This window comes from Populus trichocarpa, chromosome 9 (assembly GCF_000002775.5).
Source record: "Populus trichocarpa isolate Nisqually-1 chromosome 9, P.trichocarpa_v4.1, whole genome shotgun sequence".
Taxonomy (NCBI): domain Eukaryota; kingdom Viridiplantae; phylum Streptophyta; class Magnoliopsida; order Malpighiales; family Salicaceae; genus Populus; species Populus trichocarpa.
In genome coordinates, this window is record NC_037293.2 from 8,304,607 (window position 1) to 8,323,916 (window position 19,310).

Genomic DNA, 19,310 nt, shown 5'->3' on the forward strand with positions numbered 1-19,310 from the left:
CTCCTTTGAAAGTGATAATATAATTGGAAGTATGATTTTGTCTGGACTCGTTACTTTCCAGCTCCCTTTCACTGCAACCTCACATCTACTTGTTATTAGAGATGAAATAAAAAGAAAAAACGTGACCATGGGGAAAGTCATTTGTGCCTGCATTAAAAAAATGTGCCTTGTATTTTTCTTTGAACGAAAGATTCAGAAAACGAAAAGAAACATTGGATACAAGATATGATTTCAGCATTTTGGACAATTTACACAGCCTCCCTTTTCAACCATTACAATTTAGACCTATGATGGGTGACCTGCAGGTTTTCACAAGTACTTCCCTTCAGTATTTTTCTATCTTCAATTGGACCACACGCAGGAATGAAAACATATCTTGAAGTAATTTAATTCAGTAGCTTATTAAATAAACAGCTTAGCATGTGCCTCTAAGATGTTAAAGATGCACTACTTGAATGCCTAGATGATTTTGTATTATCAAAAGTTTCATGGATGACACAATTATATTCTCTCAGGGATTTGCATCCCAGGTAGAGAGGATAAGGTCCAAAACTCAGTTAAACCCATGAGAAAAGAAACCATAATGGTGAAGAAAAGGAGAAGATGTGGTATAATTATATTCCAATTGGAGAGATGAAGCATTCATGAGAATTCCAGATGTGTACTTCAATGATAGAGATAATTGATTGGTGCTAGAAATTAAGAAATGTGAAAGGGGCACACAAACTACCTTGAAAGAGAAGAAACAATAGTCAGGGAGGTTGGTGAAGGAGATTATTGCAGTCACTTTTAGCATGCCTGTGCTTTTATTTTTCATGTTGGTGATTTCAGTGTATGTGACCATTTAAGGTCACTTTACAGCATGCATTAGTTAAGATCTGCTAGGCTACACCTTACCAGCTTGAATGATGTACCTGGGCACTAAATGAGAGCAAACTAATGCCTGCTAGAAGGTTTCGGTTTCAGGAGTCACATAAATGAGTTTTAACTACGCAAAACGAGTGCCATTTTCGGAATTGGTAAGTAGATCATCCTTTTGTACCAAAAAGCCAAAAACAAGCATTAGACAAGTAATTTTGCAACGATGCGATATATAAGTCTGCCTTTAAGATTTCATCATTCAAGCAAACAAACTAAGGACAGCTTATGATGCTGACTACCTGATGTGAGAGACTTCAGAAAACAACCTCAACTTTGAAATAGCTCCGTATTTCAAAACTACCATGTCTGATGTAAGCACTTGTTTTTGGCTGGTGATAAAATGGTTAAGCAGGCGAAGGAGGTGATTTGAACCTGCCTTGCTTCGGGTGATCCAGCAGTGTTGGTCCTGGAATGTAAGGTATGAGAAGAGTGCCATGCTCGATTGGTCTGGATACTATGGTGGCAGTAGATTTCGGAGTTGGATCGATCTTGCTATAGCCCTCCATATTTATGTTGTCCTTCTGAATCTCTTCACTAGAAATGCGCTGACTATAGCATCCCTCCTGGAAATAGAGAAATGAAAATAAATAACCAGAGAATCCATTAATCTGACATTTAGCACAGTCTAATATATTTAAAGATACTGGATTTCGCAGCCTACATGCAACAGCACAAACTAATGCCTTCTTTACAGCTTCATAAATTCATCTGCAGAGTAAATTTAGGGTTGAGTCGGAATTTACAGAATGAAGCATACCTTTGGTTCTTTGAATGATGTTGTAGCATTGGGGAAATTCAAATCTGGGTTTAATTCGATATAACAGAAATGATCAGAAAAGAGACGGTATTAAACTTCAATTAAGAATTTGAACTTTTTCGTTTGTCACAGGTCATGATACAAAAGTCCGATGAGCTCGAAATAATCAATTTCATATGACATCTTCCTTAATATGGAAAAGTAGGACCACTGACCACTATATTAAGCTAAGCAACTAGGTTATGCAGAACCATGACCTGACATGTTCATTAAGTTTAGACCCATGTAAAGTTCAACCTGAGATCCAGGTAAATAATTGCAGTACAAGTATATGAAAATAGACATGCTCTGATAAGAATTTGTGAAATGTAACACGAGATTGGCAAGCACGAATTTAACTTTGCATGGGTTCTGTGGCGTGTTAATGCGTGTCATCATGAAAACCAGATGAAATAATATGCCTGATTTTGTAAAGAAAGGATAAGGTGATTACAAGAAAAGGTTAGTCCTCAATCATCCTCAAGGGACACACCAGAGTAAATGGACTTCAGCTAATCCTATCTTCTACATGATTATCAGTGGTCCAGTTTGGCAAGTGTGAGGTAAAATCAGGAATCATTATTGTCCTGGGTCAGGTTTCCTATATAGAAAGATATATCAGTCCCTGCTCACGTCCGGTTAGGGCAATGCGATCAAGAACAGATGACCTGAGTAAAAGTTGGCAATTTCTCTTTAGCTCTACATGGATGATTATAGTCTTTCACGGTTTGGTGCTTCTATGTCTGTCGGTGCAGAGCATGTCATGAGTGAGCAAAGTCTGCTCAATTCGCAAACCTAAGTTCTACATGATAGCACAAAAAGATGTTAGCATCATCAGGATCAAGACCGCAGCATATGTGCTTGTTAAGCAGCTAAAATGGAGAGGACAGCACCCGCTGTAAAGTGATGTTAATCATACAATACCTAATGGTAGGAAAAGGTAATGATAATTGATAGGGAATTCTTATGATAAGAGCACCAAACCGTGACATGCTCTGCACCGACAAAGTGAATTGAGGAAGTGAGATTAGAGAACCGATAGTAAATAAATAAATTTTACACTATTAGAGTACAATCTTCATACACACGCGGTGAGAATTTACAAAAAAATCTGATAGGATTTTTATCGGATATAGCTGGTTCAGGTTTTATCTTAAAATTATATCTAATTTAATTTTTGATATTTTACAAATTAAAACCCTATCCATTTAATTTTTTTTTTGAACTTGAGTGGGTTAAATATATTAAATTGGGCTAATTTGTTTTTGAATATTATAGATATTTCTGTGTTGGGTTTATATTGCTAATTTTCACGGGTTTGATCATTTGAATAAATGGATTAAAATATAAAAATTAATTGCAATAAAAAAAACAGAATATATAACCCAAAAAAAAAGACATATGAGTTGAGTTGGATTGACCGGTTTTTGAAAATCCTAACCCGCCACCCAATTCGTGATATTCATTTTTTAAGTCTTTTTTATTCATTATTATTTGTAATATTCATATTATTTAACTTCACGGGTTTGATCGAATAACACAAATATTATAGATGGATTGATTTTTTGAACACTCTTAAAATCGACAGCGTTTAAGTGCCAAAAAGAATTTTCTCTGACCCCGCTCAAGTTTTAGCTCTATAAATTAATGATAATTCTAAATACATTACTTAGTAAGAATGGTGAAACTAGATCATGGTCCTTTAATTGCAAACCTTGCTATCAAAAGAAAACATTTGGTGATTGCTTACTTTACTTTATGATCGCAAGGCACATGCATAGATGATGGACGGTGAAAAGGAAATTGTTGGGAACAGAAAGTGATATGGCCTAGTGGTCCAAAGGACTCATTGCTTGAATAGTAATGGAGTTTGCAAGGGAAAGTTCATCATCACTGGAATAGGGTTTCGCAACCAAAGTGAGTCCCATATACAGTCGCCTAAACTATATGAATTAGTGCTATTAAATCAATCATGAAAATCAAGAAGCTCTTCTTCTTCTCCTTTTTAGCTTGTAAGAGATGACCAAAACAAAAATAGTGATGCCTCAATTATTGATATTGATGCATCTGCAAAGCATTCTAACTCTGTACTTCTTTCTACCTTAACAACTGTTACAAATACAGCAAGCTTGTGGCAGAGAAACGGATGGAGATATGGCAACAAGGAGCGAACAAATTATAATTGTACCTCTTGAAAATTTACTTAGAATATATATACGAAAAGCTAAATCAAATTTAATGAAATAAAAGTACTAAAATGAAATTATATAAAACTTGGGTTAATAGAGCTTACCATGAGAAGACGAGTAAGTGGAAGACAAACAGGCAGTTCCAGCAAGGAGGATCAGAGCCCAGAATCCAAACACAGACATCCTTGCCATGTCAATAATCACAAATGAACAAATTGAGATTCCCTAAACGCCAGTGGCAAAACGAACAATTTAACAGGGGGTTTGCTGTTTGGTAACTCTAAAAGTTGGCCCCTTGACCACCTGTGAGAGAGAGGAGAATCGAGTGATTATGGACTTTATGGTGCCGATTTGCTGTGGAAAAGGAAGGCATATGGAATTGTGCAGACAGTCGAAAAGACATTGGTCATCACTCTAAACAGTCTTGAAAACTGAAATGAGCTTCCTTCGTTTTCTTCATCAATTTCTCTTTAATAGAAGTTTTTAACAGTGTTACACCTGACAACGACGCGTGTGTTCTTTGCAGGAGAAAATTCAAGCATTTTGTCTCACATTTTGCAATTTTTATACATGAACTCCAAAGTTAGCTCTCTTACATTAGAAGCATTTATAATACTGCATTCCCCTTTCCCAGTGATTGTCATCTTCAGTTAAAAACTCAATTTCCCAGTGATCATCCTTCCGAATACATTGGAGGATCCTAAAGGATCTTCCAGTACTGGGAAGAATTTAGATCATTCGGAAGCAATTTTCCGAGAACACTTGATCAATTTTCCTGTAGAGTGCTTGGTTTGCTTCAGTATTGTTTAGGATATAGTCTCTGACCAGCTCCGTTTTGTAGATGCTAATTTATTAGTCCTGAAAAAATTGGCACGAATTCGAGATCGCGTTGGTGAGTAAGTCCTCCCTGCATACCTCACACATTCAAGATTCGCTGAGTACTCGAGTGAGACATTCAAGAGTCCTATCTGCCTGGATAGCATAGAATAGAAGAGGCCACATTCTCCTGACAGATCACGCCATGAATTATGCATGCATATGAACACCTCTATTTGCACCTTATAACAGGATTAAGCAGAGGGAGAAAAGGGTGGGAAATTTGACAACACCCACTGAACTCCAACAAGGTTCGCTCAAAGGCTTGCTTGTTATAGCAACACTTACATCTCTTAATTACACTGTATGTAATATTTGACAGTTGAGCAGACTCAAAATGTAATTTTTGCAGAGCAAGGAAGAGCATAAATCTTCCCCTTGCTTCAAAAAACTGAAAAAGTGCCTGTGATCACCCCGCTACATTACCATGGAAAGTAGGAAAGAGAAAAAACAAAAGTAGAGGCCATTGATATGTTCACCCACATTTACAATGCAGCCTCTCACCTTTATTCTTCACAAACTATACGAGGATCGATGCACCCTACCAGCTGTAAACCATGATTAAAGTACCAGAAAGATGGTAAAATCTCAGTACCCAAAGATGGCAGCTGCCACCAGATCATTTAACAAGCATTGTGATGCGGCCAGGTGTATACCAGAGAATTCAAAAGGAACGCTTGGATAAGAACAAATCAATTATGAAAAGGAGACCGATAATGCTATAGGAGATTATTTGAAAATATTCCATTTCCAACATCAATCCAAGTTCCACAGCAAATCAACTAACCAAAACATTGTCTTAATAGTTAATTCAAACATAAAAATTATAATCAATCATATTTGCGCAAAACACATTTGCTGGTCTAGTGGTGCGGGAGCTATCTCCTACTAGTCTAGTGGACACGAGGTATCTTGTACTGCATAAAACAAAAGCGAGCTATCTTCTGCTCGTCTAGTGGGTCACGAGCTACCAGCTCTTCCTCAGCGGTACTGCAAAAAAAGACATAAGCATAGAATGAAAACGATTATCAACAAACCATAGGCTAATCAATTAACATGCCAAACTAGATTACAGCCAAACTAGATAACGAAAGGCTAGTCAATGAGTTTACCTTGATGAATCCAATCTCCTTAGCATTGCTACGGAAGCACTGTCTGCAGCACATGAGCCCATACTTCCTGATAATACCATGGGGATTCCCACACACGCGGCTGATAAATCAACAAAAAAACAACATGACAGACATCAGAATCCATAAACCAACATCTCATGCTTCTATCTAAACCATCCATGTCACAAATAAGAAGACATTAACAACATGGATCCACTTTGAAACCCTATCCAGAAATTATTGGTAAAATCAATTTTAGCAACCATCGAACTTCAAAATTAAACCCTACCGACCAAATAGCTAAAACCATCATCTTAAGCACTGGATGATAGTGCTCATAAACGCTAAATCATCCAAAACAGGAAATAGTTATTTCTGGGATATTCAAACACAACAATAATAGATCCCAGTTACATAATCAAAACATGACAACAACTGGACAATTTCCTAGAAATAATATAAAAAAGCAATCTTTCAAAACTAACTGCACAGTGAAGAAGCATAAGAAGGAAAACTGATAGAACCCTTTTTGTCATAAGGTAAACAAGATAGGTTTGATATCAGATTATACTTTCATTTTCTCGTATCGATTACCAGGTGCGAGAACCAGGGCCGTAGTTCTTGGGGTGAGAGTTCCAGACATTAGAGTGACCCATCCTTTCTGCTACTGATCGCTAAAGCTTACGAGCCACTAGAGAAAACTTGAAAGCATGGAATTCGCAGAGCGCTTTTGAGCTCGGAAAGGAAAGTGACATTTTATACTGGCGTTACAAAACCCTAGATTCCTGGTGTGTCCGACGGGCCGTAGGATTGTCTGGTTTGGGCCTGTGATTTAGCCCAGAGTGAGTACTAGCTTAGAGCTGTGGGTCAGAGACTCGAAGCCCTCTGTAGGATTCACAAAGGTTTTTTTGCCCTTTCTGTATTGATCCGCTCCCAAATAAATTTTGATATTATTATGGTAGTAAATTAGATTATTTACAAGAGATTATTGCTTATTGGCTGCTTTAGTGTTACCAGCCCAGCCGATACTGCGGATCCATTTTCAAAACTTATGTTTATATTTTTTATTTTTATTGAAATATATATTTAAAACAACTTCAATGATTTAAGTTTTGGAATGAAGATTGTTTTTCTTCCGTCGGAATTTATTTCTCTTATTTATGCACTTTTTATTTTGACCAAACCTTCAATATTTTATTAACAATATGTCTATTTGAACAATAAATTAAAATTAATTAATTAATTTAAATTAGTTAAAAATTATATTTTTTTAACCAAACTAGTTATTTTATATGACTGCGTGAAAAAAAAGAAAATAATTATTCAAGAAAATAGTATTAAAAGTCAATAATAAAATAAATATAAAAAACAAAGAAAAAGACTGAAAGAACAACTGACAACTACAAGTTTAGTATTGGAAAATTGTGAGCTACGGGGGGCAAAGTGGAATATTGTTGAATCTACAGGGTCTAAAATATAGTTCACCCTGACAGCAGATGGTGTCGTTTCAGGCATCCTCTTAAACCTTACTCACAAACTAAACTACAACATCAGAATACAGACAGACTCCTCCATGGCAAATCAAGCTGGTGCCTCTTCCTCTGCTCCTCTGGTAAGCCCAAGAAAAAAATTAAAAGATTTACAAAAATATCTTACAATTTCTAGATATTGACCCAAATAGAGAATTGTTAAAAATCTTATCTTCGAAGCATTAGATTCTATATTCTAACCAAGCTCTGTGAATAACAATAGGAGCCGGGATTTGAAGATGACGAGAACGATATGTACGGTGCCGAATCGGGTTGGGTCGAAGCCCGAACATCATGTGATCACTTGGCTTCTCTGTCGTCTGATCTTGCTCACATACCAACTCCCGATACTCCTTGCAACAGGTAATCTTTTCACGCTCTCTCTCAAACCCTGACTTATTATTTATTTATTTATTTAATAAAAATAAAATAGTTCTTGCAGACAAATCAGATGTTTCGAGATTTTCTGATTTGTTGAAATTATTTTGATTACATGTTTTAAGGTGCCAACATCCAAGTGAGAACTGGTTATGCTTGTCGTGTAAGGATGTACTTTGCAGCCGTTTTGTGAACAAGCATATGTTGCAACATTTTCATCAAACCAGCCATTGTTTGGCTCTCAGTTACAGGTATGGCATGCGATGCGAGTATTGCATTTTGTCGCGGTTATTGCTGGTTTGCTTGATAATTTCTAATCGGCTTTACGCCTTTCTTGGTTTGGAATTTGAATTTGGTTTGCTTTTGATCACAGTGATCTATCGATTTGGTGTTTTGCTTGCGACTCGTATCTAGATGCTCGAGTGATTATACAACTGAAACCTGTTTCTGAGACTGCTCATATATTGAAATTTGGTGAGGCACCTCCATTTCGTTCGGTTGAATGTTCGAAGGGTAATCAAGCCGACGGCGGTGCATCATCAGACAGTTAAACTAATATCTTAGCAATCCAGGCTGGGGTTCTCTCTTGAAAGTTCACAGGGTAATCAAGCTGAGGACCCATCATCTGTCAGCTAAATTTTGTCTCTTTGCTTCTGGCAGCGGTTCTCTTCTTTATTTTTCTTTCCTTTCCCCCCTTTTATTTCAGGGTTCCTTGGTTGGTTGGAACTTAACTGGGTTTTATCTTACTGTTGAATCAAAATGCAAAACAAGTAACCTTGATTATATCTTGGTGACAAGCAGTTCGTGAATGATTTGATTTTTCTTATCTTGCTACCATCCATTGAAAGCTATTTCATTTTATATATTCCGTCTTACAAGAGGAATTCTCTTGCTGCTATGACAAACTATCAAGGTTTAAGAGTGTTCACGTCAGCCTAAGCAAGACTTCCTCAGTTACGCATCCCACCTTGATGGTTTATTGTAAGAAGTTCGATGGAACGTGAAAAGAAATTGAGGCAGGGAACCTTGAAAAGCCTCCCGAGTTAAATTTTGTCTTGCATCTAAATGATGAATCAAAAGTTGAGCCAATAAAATCAAATGGATATTCCTTCCATGAACCGTTATTGACAAAGGTGTATTAACCTATTAACTCGTAACATGGTTTTTCAATTACAGTACTGTAGTACAGATGTACATTAATCTTCATCGAAATTTGTAGTTCCTTGTAGATCACATGCACGTTGCTCACATTCTAGCTTGCCCCACCTTGCATCAACTCGTTCACAAGGGAATACTAGTTTACCAAGGCTGTTCAAATCACCCACATGTTAGCAAGAATACATAATTTTGCCAGGGTCGTTAAGCAGTTTGTCTACGATCAAGACCAAAGGTAGAATTGACATCTTAACTTACCTTCTATTAACTACATTATGCACATGGCACAGCCATTGCGAGAACTCAGCATGAGATCCGGCCTGTACAGGATTTACTCTGCCAAACACATCAGCCATAAGTAAACTATCCATTAAAAATGCAGGCTGTTCAAAGAGGCTTGCTAGTCGTATAGAGTAAACCCCCCCCCCCCCCCCCCTTTGTAGTTTATAGCATAATGGAGAAATCAGATGCAATAAACTGTCCATTATAGCAGAGTATCAAAGAGAAATTGGACGGGAAGTATACTGAAGCACTGTGCAGAAAAGAACCATTTCATAAAGAGGGAGCATCGACAGTAGACAACACCTGGAACACACCATTATGGAAAAGGGTGCACGAGGGGGGGGGGGGTGGTATACCTTAGAACTTCTTTAAAGTGATCTGCACATTCCTGGCAAGGGTACATCCGAGATAAAATTGCCATCTGAATGCCAATGCAATCCTGTTAGTTGATCTTAAAAATCTTATAAGCATACTGGAATGAATCCACAGCTCAATTTTAGACAGGATGAACAGGGATTGAATGAGGAGTGAAACGTAACACATCTAGTTATACATGGAAAGAACCACAATGGCAAGGCAGCCTGAGCTTTTCAAGCACACAAGAATGTGCCATTTGCATATCAGCTTCCTCTAAAATGGGCTGTTCATGTCCAAAGAAAATGCAACTGAAGACAGAGGAGACCTCAAGATCGGCTGGCCAGGTCTAAATACAGCTGGGTCACATCATTGGCAACTACTAGAACAGTAGAACAGGGCATGATTCAGATCCTAATAGAACCTGCCCATGCCACAGGTGTACACTTTTGGTCGGGACAAGTTATAGAATCGCCTGCTCTTTGGTCAAGACAAATCATAGACTAGTACTCAAGATCAACTTTGGTTTTTCTAATATCATTAACAAGGTTCTCTCTCTAAGTTCTTACTGTGTCATGGATTGTTCCTGGTTGATTTACTATTTCGACAAGACTCATCCAAGGCTTCATCTAATTAATTATTGAGAGACATACATGTAGGCTCAAGAATGATAAATTCACCAGTTCAAAAAAAAAGGAAAAAAAAAAAACAAAGAAGAAGAAGAAGAAGAAGAATAAAAATAAATTCATGTGTTTACCATCAAATTGGAATAGTTATTTTGATAAATAGTGTCACTGTGAGAAATATTGCAGGAAGCTAGTATAAAGAGTTACCAGTTCTTTTACGTCCTTCTTTTGCTGTCTAGTTGGATGTTCAGGATACTGAAAGAGAAAAGGTTTAAAAATAAATCCACGGATCGTATCGTCAATAGAATGGTTAAATTTCAACAAATAAAGGTGCAGGGCATTTAGAGGAGTAAAGCTGCATTCTGGGAGCACCTGGGCAGCAAGCGTGTGCAGGAAAGTCCAAGTAGCTCTTCCAAGCTCTTCTTTAGTCACAGGAGCAGCAGACTTTCCCTGAACAAATAGATAATACAAGTTTAATCAAGCATACTTGTTTACAAAAATGGAAGCCCCAAGACATGGCAACTAAAAACTACATGAGATTGAGGAATTCTAAGCTAGTTTTTGACACCTCTGTCCGTATTTTGCAAGCTTTAAAGTTCTCCTTTAATAGTCTAATTTGTGCAGAGGAAACCTATTCTGGAAAACTAATCCTCAAAAACACAATAATCCATTCAGGACTTTTGCCAAACAGTTTGCGGGGTTTAACCTCCTTTCCATAGAAACCAACCAGACATACATATCGGAAACTCAAATTCAAATTTGATGAAGGTTAATGATTATCTAAGGCGAGACAATGAACGGGGTTACCTTGTTAAGAACGTCTTTAGGCTGGACAGAGGAAGTGTCTCTGTTTGCTGGGTATATTTTGGATGATACATGTGATGAAGGCGGGGAGAGAGAGAAGATGGTGTTTTTGCTCGTGGATGAAGATGGGTTCTGAGGTTGGCCTGTGAAATTAGCCAAATGGGTTTGGAAGCAATTTGAGACTTTTTGAAAGAGATGCTGCAATGGATTGTCAGGCATGTTGTTGCAGACACGAGAGGGCGGGAGTGTTGTGAGTCCGAGGAAGGATGATGTTTGGTTCTCTTAAAATGGGAATCCCTTGTCATTTCTTGTGAAAATGTTTTTCAGTTTGCCGGTTTTGTTTGTTTTTACAGTTGGTTGTACAGTGCTTCTAAATTTTTTGAATTTTATATTTTTATTTATTTTTTTTATTGTTCTACTAATATTAAAAATTATTTTAATATATTTTCAAATAATAAATACTATAAAAAATAATAAATTCTATTTTTTTTTTGAAAAAACACTATAGAATAATAAACTCATCCTCAATCCATCAATTGAGACTGAGTTTTTTTTTCCCGATGATTTTAAAAATCATTTCTCATATTAGCCTATTGTTTTTAGATATTGGTACCAGAATTTTAACTCATAAAATCAAAAAAATGAGCAAGCAGTGTCGACTGTCGAGATTTTAACTCAAAAGGTCAAAGAAATCAGTAAACCTTCTTAACCAATAAATCAATCTCATTTTTAGCTAATACATGAGACAGCTAAAAATTATAAAAGGACCAGTGGAGTAGTAACTAATTAACTATAGTAATAAAAGGAAGTCAATTAACTAGAGTAAAATAAAAAATAAAAAGGGTTGTCATGTCGTGAAAGCAAACCTCGTCATTTGGGCTATTCTTTTTATTACTATTAGCTCATTTGACTACGTGTTAGCATTCGTGTTTTTTAAAAAATACACTAAATAGCTATTTGGTTAGTTAAAAATCAAAAAACATGGATCCTACCGTTTATATATGGTAGGACCATGATTTTTAAAAACAGTAAAATACTGTTTTTTTACAAGTTTCAACATGTAATTGAAATTTTTTATTTTTAATGTGCTTTTAGTATCCTGTGAAAAAAATACTTTTTAAAACATACATGTTATATTGACAAACAACCACTTGCAGTGTCTTTATTAGTTCGAAAAAAATCATAACTTACCTGTAGTCTAAACAATTTTCAATATGTTGATGCCATTTTATTTTATTGAGACTTACTAAGAAAAGATGAAAATCATAATTTACCTGTAATTTAAACAACTTTTCAAGTTTTCTCCCCTCCATTTTGTTTTTTAATCAAAAGAAAATGAAATGAACTTAAAGCTTTTTTTTCGTACTTGGATTATGACAAGTCAATTTTTTTATTGTTTTGTTAAAAAGTCTAAATCTCTGTCTAAAAAGGCTCAACATGCTTGGATTCATCCATTTGCTGAGCCTAAACAGACAAAGGATTAGCAAGCTACCTAACCCAGTATCCCTGGGTCAACCACGAGCCAAGTCGAAACGAACATGGATCCAGCGAGCTATCAAACTCAATGTACTTGTGTTCAGTCACGTGTTAAGCCGAAGTGAACGCGAGCCTAGCAAGCTGCTATACCCAATGTACTTGTATTCAATCACATGTTGAGCCCAAGCAAACATCGATCTAGCGAGATAGCAGGCTTGATACCCTCAGGGTCAGCCACGTGTTGAATGCAAATGAACATGGGTCCGACGAGCTGCCAAACCTAGTATCTTGGGTCAGCCATATGCTGAGACCAAGTGGACGTGAGTTTAGCGAGTTGTCAAACCCACAACCCATGAGCTTGGCAACGTGTCAAGCCCAATTATTATGGAGATTTGTTATAGGCCCATGTTACAATCATAAAGTTCCATTTATTTATTCATAAGACTTTTAACATGAAATGTTATGTCGGAGATATTTATCTAATTTCATGTATAGGTGTATAAAAATTCTTTCAATAGCCTACCATATTTTCATCTTATTAATGATATGCAAGAGATATTTGTTTTTTATTAATATTGTGTAGAGATATTTATTCCTCATTAATTTCATCATGAGAAAATAACTCTTAAACCCCTCCACTCCATCAAAACAACAAGGTTTAAGGATTATAAATATCTCATGAACTACACGGGTAAAAGGTTCATAATTTCTTTCTTGCAAGTATTTATGTTTTAATTCTTATAACATTTATTATACAGAAATAAAAAATAAACACCTTTATTTTTAAAATTTAAATCTCATTCTTTTATTTATTATAATATTTTATTAAAAAATCACTAACTTCAGGTTCCTTAAGCCTCATCAAAAGAATAAACTATATTTTAAATGATGTCTGTTGAAGGAGAAACTATATTTTTCAATAGCCTAGTGGATTGAGTGGTTTCCGGGGACAAGGCTGATATAGTTTGTCTTTCATGGGTGCCGAATTTTTGGGCATGTGACTTTCTTTTTTTCTGTTGTTTTGCCCGTCTGGGGTATTTTATGCCTTCTTCGTTCTGCTTATCACAAAAAAAAAAAAAAAAAAAAAAAAAAAAAAAAAAAACACAACAAAGAAACCACTATCAAAGTAGTAAAAATAAACACGTTAAACTAGTTTTTTATTTTTCTAGTCTTTAATTCAAAAAAAAAAAAAACGGAACCAATTATTTAATTTGAACTGATTTTTTTTTCAATCTAAGTTATATTATCAAGAAATAACATTTCCTGATTTGATTGAATTTCCAAACCAATCCGGACCGTGAATACCCTTTACCGAGCCTTACTTCTTGAGCTCCAAAAAATATATATTAACCTGAACATATAATTAATTACTATCCACAGCAGATGATCTCATTACCAAGTATGTTAGATTTTGAATTATCATTATACAAGAATGATGTCTCTTATGCCTCTCAACGAGACACACTAGGATTTTTGTCTTCAGTAGTGTTGCTATTGCTAAACGTTAAAAGAGATGCTTGAGAATTTTAAAGAAGAATCAGTATCTTAAATTGAAAAAAAAAATTATTTTTGTTTGCTTGTTTCGAATGACTTCACAAAGAAAAAGACCCCCTTCTTCTTCTTTTTTTAATGTTGATTTTTTTTTAGGCATGTTGAACTCTTATTTGCTTGACATTCTATTGCTTATATATATATATATATATATATATATATATATATATATATATATATATATTAAAGTGGGTGTCCGGGTTAGTTTGCGTGTACCTCGACTAATTCTATGAATTCTGAAGTTAACGACCATGTAAACCTCTAGTGGCTATCATATTAGCAACCACAGGGCTCGAACTTGAAATTACAGTGAAAGCAAACCTCTTGGTTCCAATCTCTCACCACCAGACCACTTACTAGATGGTTCATTGTATTGCTTGTTGTCTACATGAATTGTTGATCAAAATTAGGTATGTTCTAATATATTTGAACTTTAAATTAAAAATTGTGGATTTTGTTTAAAATAAAATAATATTAATAACATTTTTTACAAAAAAAAATATATCTCTTCATTATATTAAAAAAAAATATTTTTTAAGTTAGAATATATATTATATAATCCACACTGCAAATATTAAACAAAACATAAATATAATTGTTTATAGTATATTATTCTATCTTATCTAATGCCTACTAAACATAAAATAAAATAGATTATTTAGTCCACTACACTCCAATCATAAAATATAATATTTATTTATACAGCTCATTCTTATTATATTTATTTTAATTAATACTGTCATGCGTACCTATTATTATTATTTTTTTATTAATATAAATGTCCGGACCAATTATCCCTAGAAATTATACCCCACTGACTCCCTGCAAGCAGGAGAGTGGGGGTACAACCCCTCCAAAAGGTCTACCTTCCTCGCGTTTCCAAGATGGGAAAACGATTGATAGGAATCCACCAATGCAAAGATAATGAGAAGTTAACGTGACGTGGGAGCACAAATTCTCGGGTTTACAAAGACAAGGCGACCAGGTCTTTCTGCTCTTTGCATCTAAAGATCTAATTAGAGAAAGAAGTTCTACTTTGTTTATCTTGAAATTCAGATTTCAGGAACAGGTAATTTCTTTACTTTTTATCGATTGGTATGGAGAAACTACCTTCATAGATCCATAAAGATCTGAATTTTAGGTGAAACCCAGTTAAACTAAGTCCAGGGTCCCAGTTTAAACCTCCTCTAGATCCTGTCCGTGTGGATGGGTGAAGAGGGAAGTGATGCAGAGAACAAAGCTAAAACAAGTCCAAAACTAACACTATTGCCTCTTATTGCTCTGATATTCTATGATGTATCGGGGGGTCCATTTGGTGTAGAGGATTCTGTGAGGGCTGGAGGTGGCCCTTTATTGTCTTTGCTTGGTTTCTTGATATTCCCTTTAATTTGGAGTATACCAGAAGCTCTAGTCACAGCAGAGCTTGCCACAAGTTTCCCTGGGAATGGTGGGTATGTTATTTGGATATCTTCAGCTTTTGGTCCCTTCTGGGGTTTCCAAGAAGGATTTTGGAAATGGTTTAGTGGGGTTATGGATAATGCCCTTTACCCTGTGTTGTTTCTTGATTACTTGAAACATTCATTTCCTATTTTTAACCAATCAATAGCTCGAATTCCTGCTCTTTTAGGCATTACAGTTTCTTTGACATATTTGAATTACAGAGGTCTACATATTGTTGGATTTTCAGCAGTTTCCCTTGCTGTTTTTTCACTTTGTCCATTTGTTGTAATGGGTCTTCTTTCCATTCCTCGAATTAGGCCTAAACAATGGCTAGTTGTAGATTTTAAGAAATTAGATTGGAGGGGATATTTTAATTGCATGTTTTGGAACCTGAATTATTGGGATAAGGCTAGTACTCTAGCAGGGGAGGTTGAAAACCCTAGCAAGACATTCCCAAAGGCACTTTTTGGCGCTGTGATTTTGGTGGTTTCTTCATACTTAATTCCACTTCTTGCTAGCACGGGGGCATTGAAGTCGCCTTCTAGTCAATGGAGTGATGGGTACTTTGCAGAAGTTGGGATGTTGATTGGAGGGGTTTGGCTCAAATGGTGGATCCAAGCAGCTGCTGCTATGTCTAACTTGGGATTGTTTGAAGCAGAAATGAGTGGTGATGCTTTTCAACTTCTTGGTATGAGTGAGATGGGAATGCTTCCATCTATATTTGCTTCAAGGTCAGTCAATCTGTCTCAATTTTTTTCTTCACTGATTTGAATTCCAATAATTGCTGCTTTTCTTTCTGATTGGAAATTAATCTATTATGAAGCAACACAAGCAAAATATCCGCCATGATCTATTTCAATTATTTCCGAGACAATGTTATCAGGGTGATGCTAAGGCATAAATGCTGCGCATCAATTTATTTTTCAGTATTCGAAATTCAAGTTTTGTTATATTGGCCAAATAAGCCCTATTAGTGCACCTTAAGGATGCGGGTTCCTAATCAAATTGATCGAACCATTTATGCTTTCCAGGTCCAAACTTCAAACATAATCAACTAGACCATAAATATTGTGTAAAGTTTGTTCAAAATGGAAAAATTTACATCATTTGAGTGCTTTAATGTGTTTCTGCAGGTCCAAATATGGAACTCCCACCTTTAGCATTTTGTGCTCTGCTACTGGAGTAATCTTCCTGTCTTGGATGAGTTTTCAGGAAATCCTGGAATTTCTGAACTTCTTATATGCTATAGGAATGCTCCTTGAGTTTGCGGCTTTCATAAAATTGAGGATAAAGAAGCCAGAACTCCATAGGCCTTATAAAGTTCCCCTGCAAACATTTGGTGCAGCACTGCTTTGCCTGCCTCCTGCATTGTTACTTGTTCTGGTTATGTGCCTGGCTTCTATGCGGACATTCTTAGTTAGCGGTGTGGTTATTCTTCTGGGGTTCCTCTTATATCCGACTTTAGTTCATGCCAAGGACAGGAAATGGGCCAAATTTGATACAGAAGAACCGGGATTGCCTTCCAATACATCACGGGAAGAGAACTCGGTTTTCCTACATCCACATCAGCAGGTAGCAGATGAGGCTTCAGTCAGCCTTCTTTCTGATTTGCCATCAACAGAACTGGGCCAGGAAAGCTGTGAAGTTTTGGTGGAAGGAGTTCTAAAATCCGAATGAGAATCCTTGTATATTTTTATACTGGTAATCATACACAAAATTCTGCTCAACACTACCACTAATTTATAAAATAAGTTTATGATCTTCATGACTTGTAAACTGTTGCTATCATAAAGTGCCATATGATGTCCTTGAAGAGCAAAAGTATTTTGATGTCTTGTTAGGTGAGTTTTTCCCAATGAGCTCTTGGAAATTCTGGAAAACAGTTCTTGCCACCAAGTAACTTTTCGGCAGAAAAGGGCATGTTTAAATTTATAACAAACAAGCTTAGAGCCTTCGTGATTTGAGATCAATATTTGCACGACTGGCAGTTGGAAATGATTTCTGGTGCTTTTGAGAGAGATTTTGTGCTCGATGATTTTGCTGTTGGCATCCAAGTGATACATGGAGAAAACTTTTCAATGAACTGCTGCTGACTGGAACACCTCTTGTATGAGTTTTCGGTTTTCACCATATGTTTTAAGTGTTTGAGATTGTGGTTTTTTTTTAAAGTATTTTTTTTAAAAATATATTAAAATGATATTTTTTTTATTTTTTAAAAATTATTTTTTATATCAATGTATCAAAATGATTTGAAAACAATAAAAAAATATTAATTTAAAGTAAAGAAAAAAAAAATTTTAATTTTTTTAAAAGTATTTTTGAAACGCAAAAATAAATAGAGTTTATAAAGAAAATACGAATACTAGTAAATAAAAAGAGATGATAAAATCAAATTATATTGTAGGAAAAATATCTAATTGACTTGAATGCACAATAGGGTTTTATTTAAAATTATATATATTTTAAAACAATAAGGAGTAGGGTTTTATTTAAAACAATTATGATTTCATTTCAACTTTATGAAATCTTGATTAAACATAATCAATACATGTTTATAAATTTATCTAGAATTGACTTTTGGGCATGTAAGGTATGAAGGAATAGGAAGCCCAAGGGCATAAATAATATATATATATTTTTTTTTATCTATCTGGGATGGTTTTAATTTTGAGTAAAAAATGATGTTTGCTTAAATGTATTGTTATAATTTAAATCAATTTATTTATCTCATGGGTTAAGGTTCTTATACTAGTCTAAGTCCATGTATTTATTGTATTTAAAAATTAGGCAAAAAAAAAAAAAAAGGCTATGTTTCCTTTAACCCAAACCAATTTCCATAGGTTTTAATTAGACCGAGCCTAAACCTAATTAACCTGGATTCTAACTTAAGCTCAAAACGTTATCAAATTGATTATTCATTTAAAACGCCCAATAAAATTTACATGATCAATAAAGAATTTACAAAAATAATATCACAACCACCAATGCAATATTAATAAAAGATAAATGAAAATTTAACTCATAGCCTGAATTTGTTAGACACCGCACAAACCACGAAAAAATTGCTAAAATCATTGTCTCGCATTGTTTAAGAAAAATACACTACTAATAATATTTTTTATTATTATTTAATACTAGCATATGCTATATTTCTATGTCTACTTGCATGGAAAATATTTATGCTGTAGCCAGGTGGTGAGAGTCGGTTACTTGTTCATGGGAGGTCACGGGTTTAAATCTTAACAGCCGCATAATAATTTTCAAGCAGTGTTATAATCCATACATAATATAAATTCAAGTACTACTATTTATTTATTTATTATTTTATTCTAATGAGAAACTAAATAATCAAATAAAATCATTAAAATATAATTTAAATTCATAAATCTGAGATTAAAAATAATATTTGAATAGAAAAACATGAAAGTTTCAACTGATTTCACAATGTAAAAATTAATAATTGATTAAGAAAAATACACACATCCTCTTTTTTTTTACCTCCGAACAATAATCATATTGTTGTCTGCAAAATCTAAAAAACTATACGTACAACTATTTTTTTCAAGTAGAGATAGAGTTTTTAGCATGATATATTTTTCTATTAATTGTGACTTAATGATACACATATACACATTGATTATTCTTTTATTAAGAATAAATTTTTCAAGTAATAAAACTTTTAGTTTTTTATTGCTTTAAATAAAATAATTACGATTATGTGTGTGTATTATAATTTTAAATAAAATCCTATTGTGTAATTGAGTCATTGACGACTCTTAGTGGCTGCTACGTGTGAGGTTGAGATTGAGCCACAAAAATAT

The 19,310-nt window shown here is 34.9% G+C and overlaps 5 protein-coding genes across 6 annotated transcripts; 2 read left to right on the forward strand and 3 right to left on the reverse strand.

Moving 5' to 3' along the window:
• Positions 1–1,007: 1,007 nt before the first annotated feature.
• LOC7478731 (uncharacterized) lies at positions 1,008–5,371 on the reverse strand. 2 transcript variants are annotated; one of them, XM_024608229.2, is made up of 4 exons: positions 4,210–5,371; positions 4,011–4,090; positions 1,679–1,722; positions 1,008–1,484 (listed from the first exon to the last, which is right to left on the reverse strand). In XM_024608229.2, the coding sequence occupies exons 2-4, from the start codon at positions 4,087–4,089 to the stop codon at positions 1,266–1,268; spliced, it is 342 nt and encodes a 113-aa protein (XP_024463997.1). In that variant the 5' UTR covers position 4,090; positions 4,210–5,371; the 3' UTR covers positions 1,008–1,265. The 2 variants fall into 2 exon arrangements, with proteins under 2 accessions (XP_024463997.1, XP_024463996.1); XM_024608228.2 differs by having other exon boundaries at positions 4,011–5,371.
• Positions 5,372–5,511: 140 nt separating this feature from the next.
• On the reverse strand, positions 5,512–6,658 carry LOC7468614 (40S ribosomal protein S29). Its single transcript, XM_024608230.2, has 3 exons — positions 6,489–6,658; positions 5,895–5,994; positions 5,512–5,772 (listed from the first exon to the last, which is right to left on the reverse strand). Exons 1-3 carry the CDS (start codon positions 6,548–6,550, stop codon positions 5,764–5,766), a joined length of 171 nt encoding a protein of 56 aa, XP_024463998.1. The 5' UTR covers positions 6,551–6,658; the 3' UTR covers positions 5,512–5,763.
• Positions 6,659–7,370: 712 nt separating this feature from the next.
• Positions 7,371–8,627, forward strand: LOC7478730 (uncharacterized). Its single transcript, XM_002313867.4, has 4 exons — positions 7,371–7,506; positions 7,647–7,786; positions 7,927–8,052; positions 8,175–8,627. The coding sequence occupies exons 1-4, from the start codon at positions 7,468–7,470 to the stop codon at positions 8,350–8,352; spliced, it is 483 nt and encodes a 160-aa protein (XP_002313903.1). The 5' UTR covers positions 7,371–7,467; the 3' UTR covers positions 8,353–8,627.
• A 243-nt stretch (positions 8,628–8,870) lies between these two features.
• On the reverse strand, positions 8,871–11,340 carry LOC7469626 (FAD-linked sulfhydryl oxidase ERV1). The gene is made up of 6 exons (XM_024608255.2): positions 11,026–11,340; positions 10,591–10,668; positions 10,426–10,473; positions 9,595–9,659; positions 9,215–9,292; positions 8,871–9,109 (listed from the first exon to the last, which is right to left on the reverse strand). The coding sequence occupies exons 1-6, from the start codon at positions 11,239–11,241 to the stop codon at positions 8,998–9,000; spliced, it is 597 nt and encodes a 198-aa protein (XP_024464023.1). The 5' UTR covers positions 11,242–11,340; the 3' UTR covers positions 8,871–8,997.
• Positions 11,341–14,866: 3,526 nt separating this feature from the next.
• On the forward strand, positions 14,867–17,265 carry LOC7469625 (probable polyamine transporter At3g19553). Its single transcript, XM_002313866.4, has 2 exons — positions 14,867–16,220; positions 16,623–17,265. Exons 1-2 carry the CDS (start codon positions 15,256–15,258, stop codon positions 17,164–17,166), a joined length of 1,509 nt encoding a protein of 502 aa, XP_002313902.2. The 5' UTR covers positions 14,867–15,255; the 3' UTR covers positions 17,167–17,265.
• The last annotated feature ends 2,045 nt before the right edge of the window (positions 17,266–19,310 follow it).

What these genes read in the sequence shown, in the direction of transcription:
- LOC7478731 (XM_024608228.2), bottom strand. Translation starts at nt 4,098, where the DNA reads ATGGCAAGGATGTCTGTGTTTGGATTCTGGGCTCTGATCCTCCTTGCT. An exon ending in CACTTACTCGTCTTCTCATG is followed by an intron (nt 1,723 to 4,010) that starts GTAAGCTCTATT and finishes AATTAAACCCAG; the next exon opens with ATTTGAATTTCCCCAATGCT. An exon ending in CATCATTCAAAGAACCAAAG is followed by an intron (nt 1,485 to 1,678) that starts GTATGCTTCATT and finishes CTCTATTTCCAG; the next exon opens with GAGGGATGCTATAGTCAGCG.
- LOC7468614 (XM_024608230.2), bottom strand. Translation starts at nt 6,550, where the DNA reads ATGGGTCACTCTAATGTCTGGAACTCTCACCCCAAGAACTACGGCCCT. An exon ending in GGCCCTGGTTCTCGCACCTG is followed by an intron (nt 5,995 to 6,488) that starts GTAATCGATACG and finishes TTGATTTATCAG; the next exon opens with CCGCGTGTGTGGGAATCCCC.
- LOC7478730 (XM_002313867.4), top strand. Translation starts at nt 7,468, where the DNA reads ATGGCAAATCAAGCTGGTGCCTCTTCCTCTGCTCCTCTG. An exon ending in CCTCTTCCTCTGCTCCTCTG is followed by an intron (nt 7,507 to 7,646) that starts GTAAGCCCAAGA and finishes GAATAACAATAG; the next exon opens with GAGCCGGGATTTGAAGATGA. An exon ending in CCCGATACTCCTTGCAACAG is followed by an intron (nt 7,787 to 7,926) that starts GTAATCTTTTCA and finishes ACATGTTTTAAG; the next exon opens with GTGCCAACATCCAAGTGAGA.
- LOC7469626 (XM_024608255.2), bottom strand. Translation starts at nt 11,241, where the DNA reads ATGCCTGACAATCCATTGCAGCATCTCTTTCAAAAAGTCTCAAATTGC. An exon ending in CTAAAGACGTTCTTAACAAG is followed by an intron (nt 10,669 to 11,025) that starts GTAACCCCGTTC and finishes CTATTTGTTCAG; the next exon opens with GGAAAGTCTGCTGCTCCTGT. An exon ending in AGAAGGACGTAAAAGAACTG is followed by an intron (nt 9,660 to 10,425) that starts GTAACTCTTTAT and finishes ATTGGCATTCAG; the next exon opens with ATGGCAATTTTATCTCGGAT.
- LOC7469625 (XM_002313866.4), top strand. Translation starts at nt 15,256, where the DNA reads ATGGGTGAAGAGGGAAGTGATGCAGAGAACAAAGCTAAAACAAGTCCA. An exon ending in CCATCTATATTTGCTTCAAG is followed by an intron (nt 16,221 to 16,622) that starts GTCAGTCAATCT and finishes GTGTTTCTGCAG; the next exon opens with GTCCAAATATGGAACTCCCA.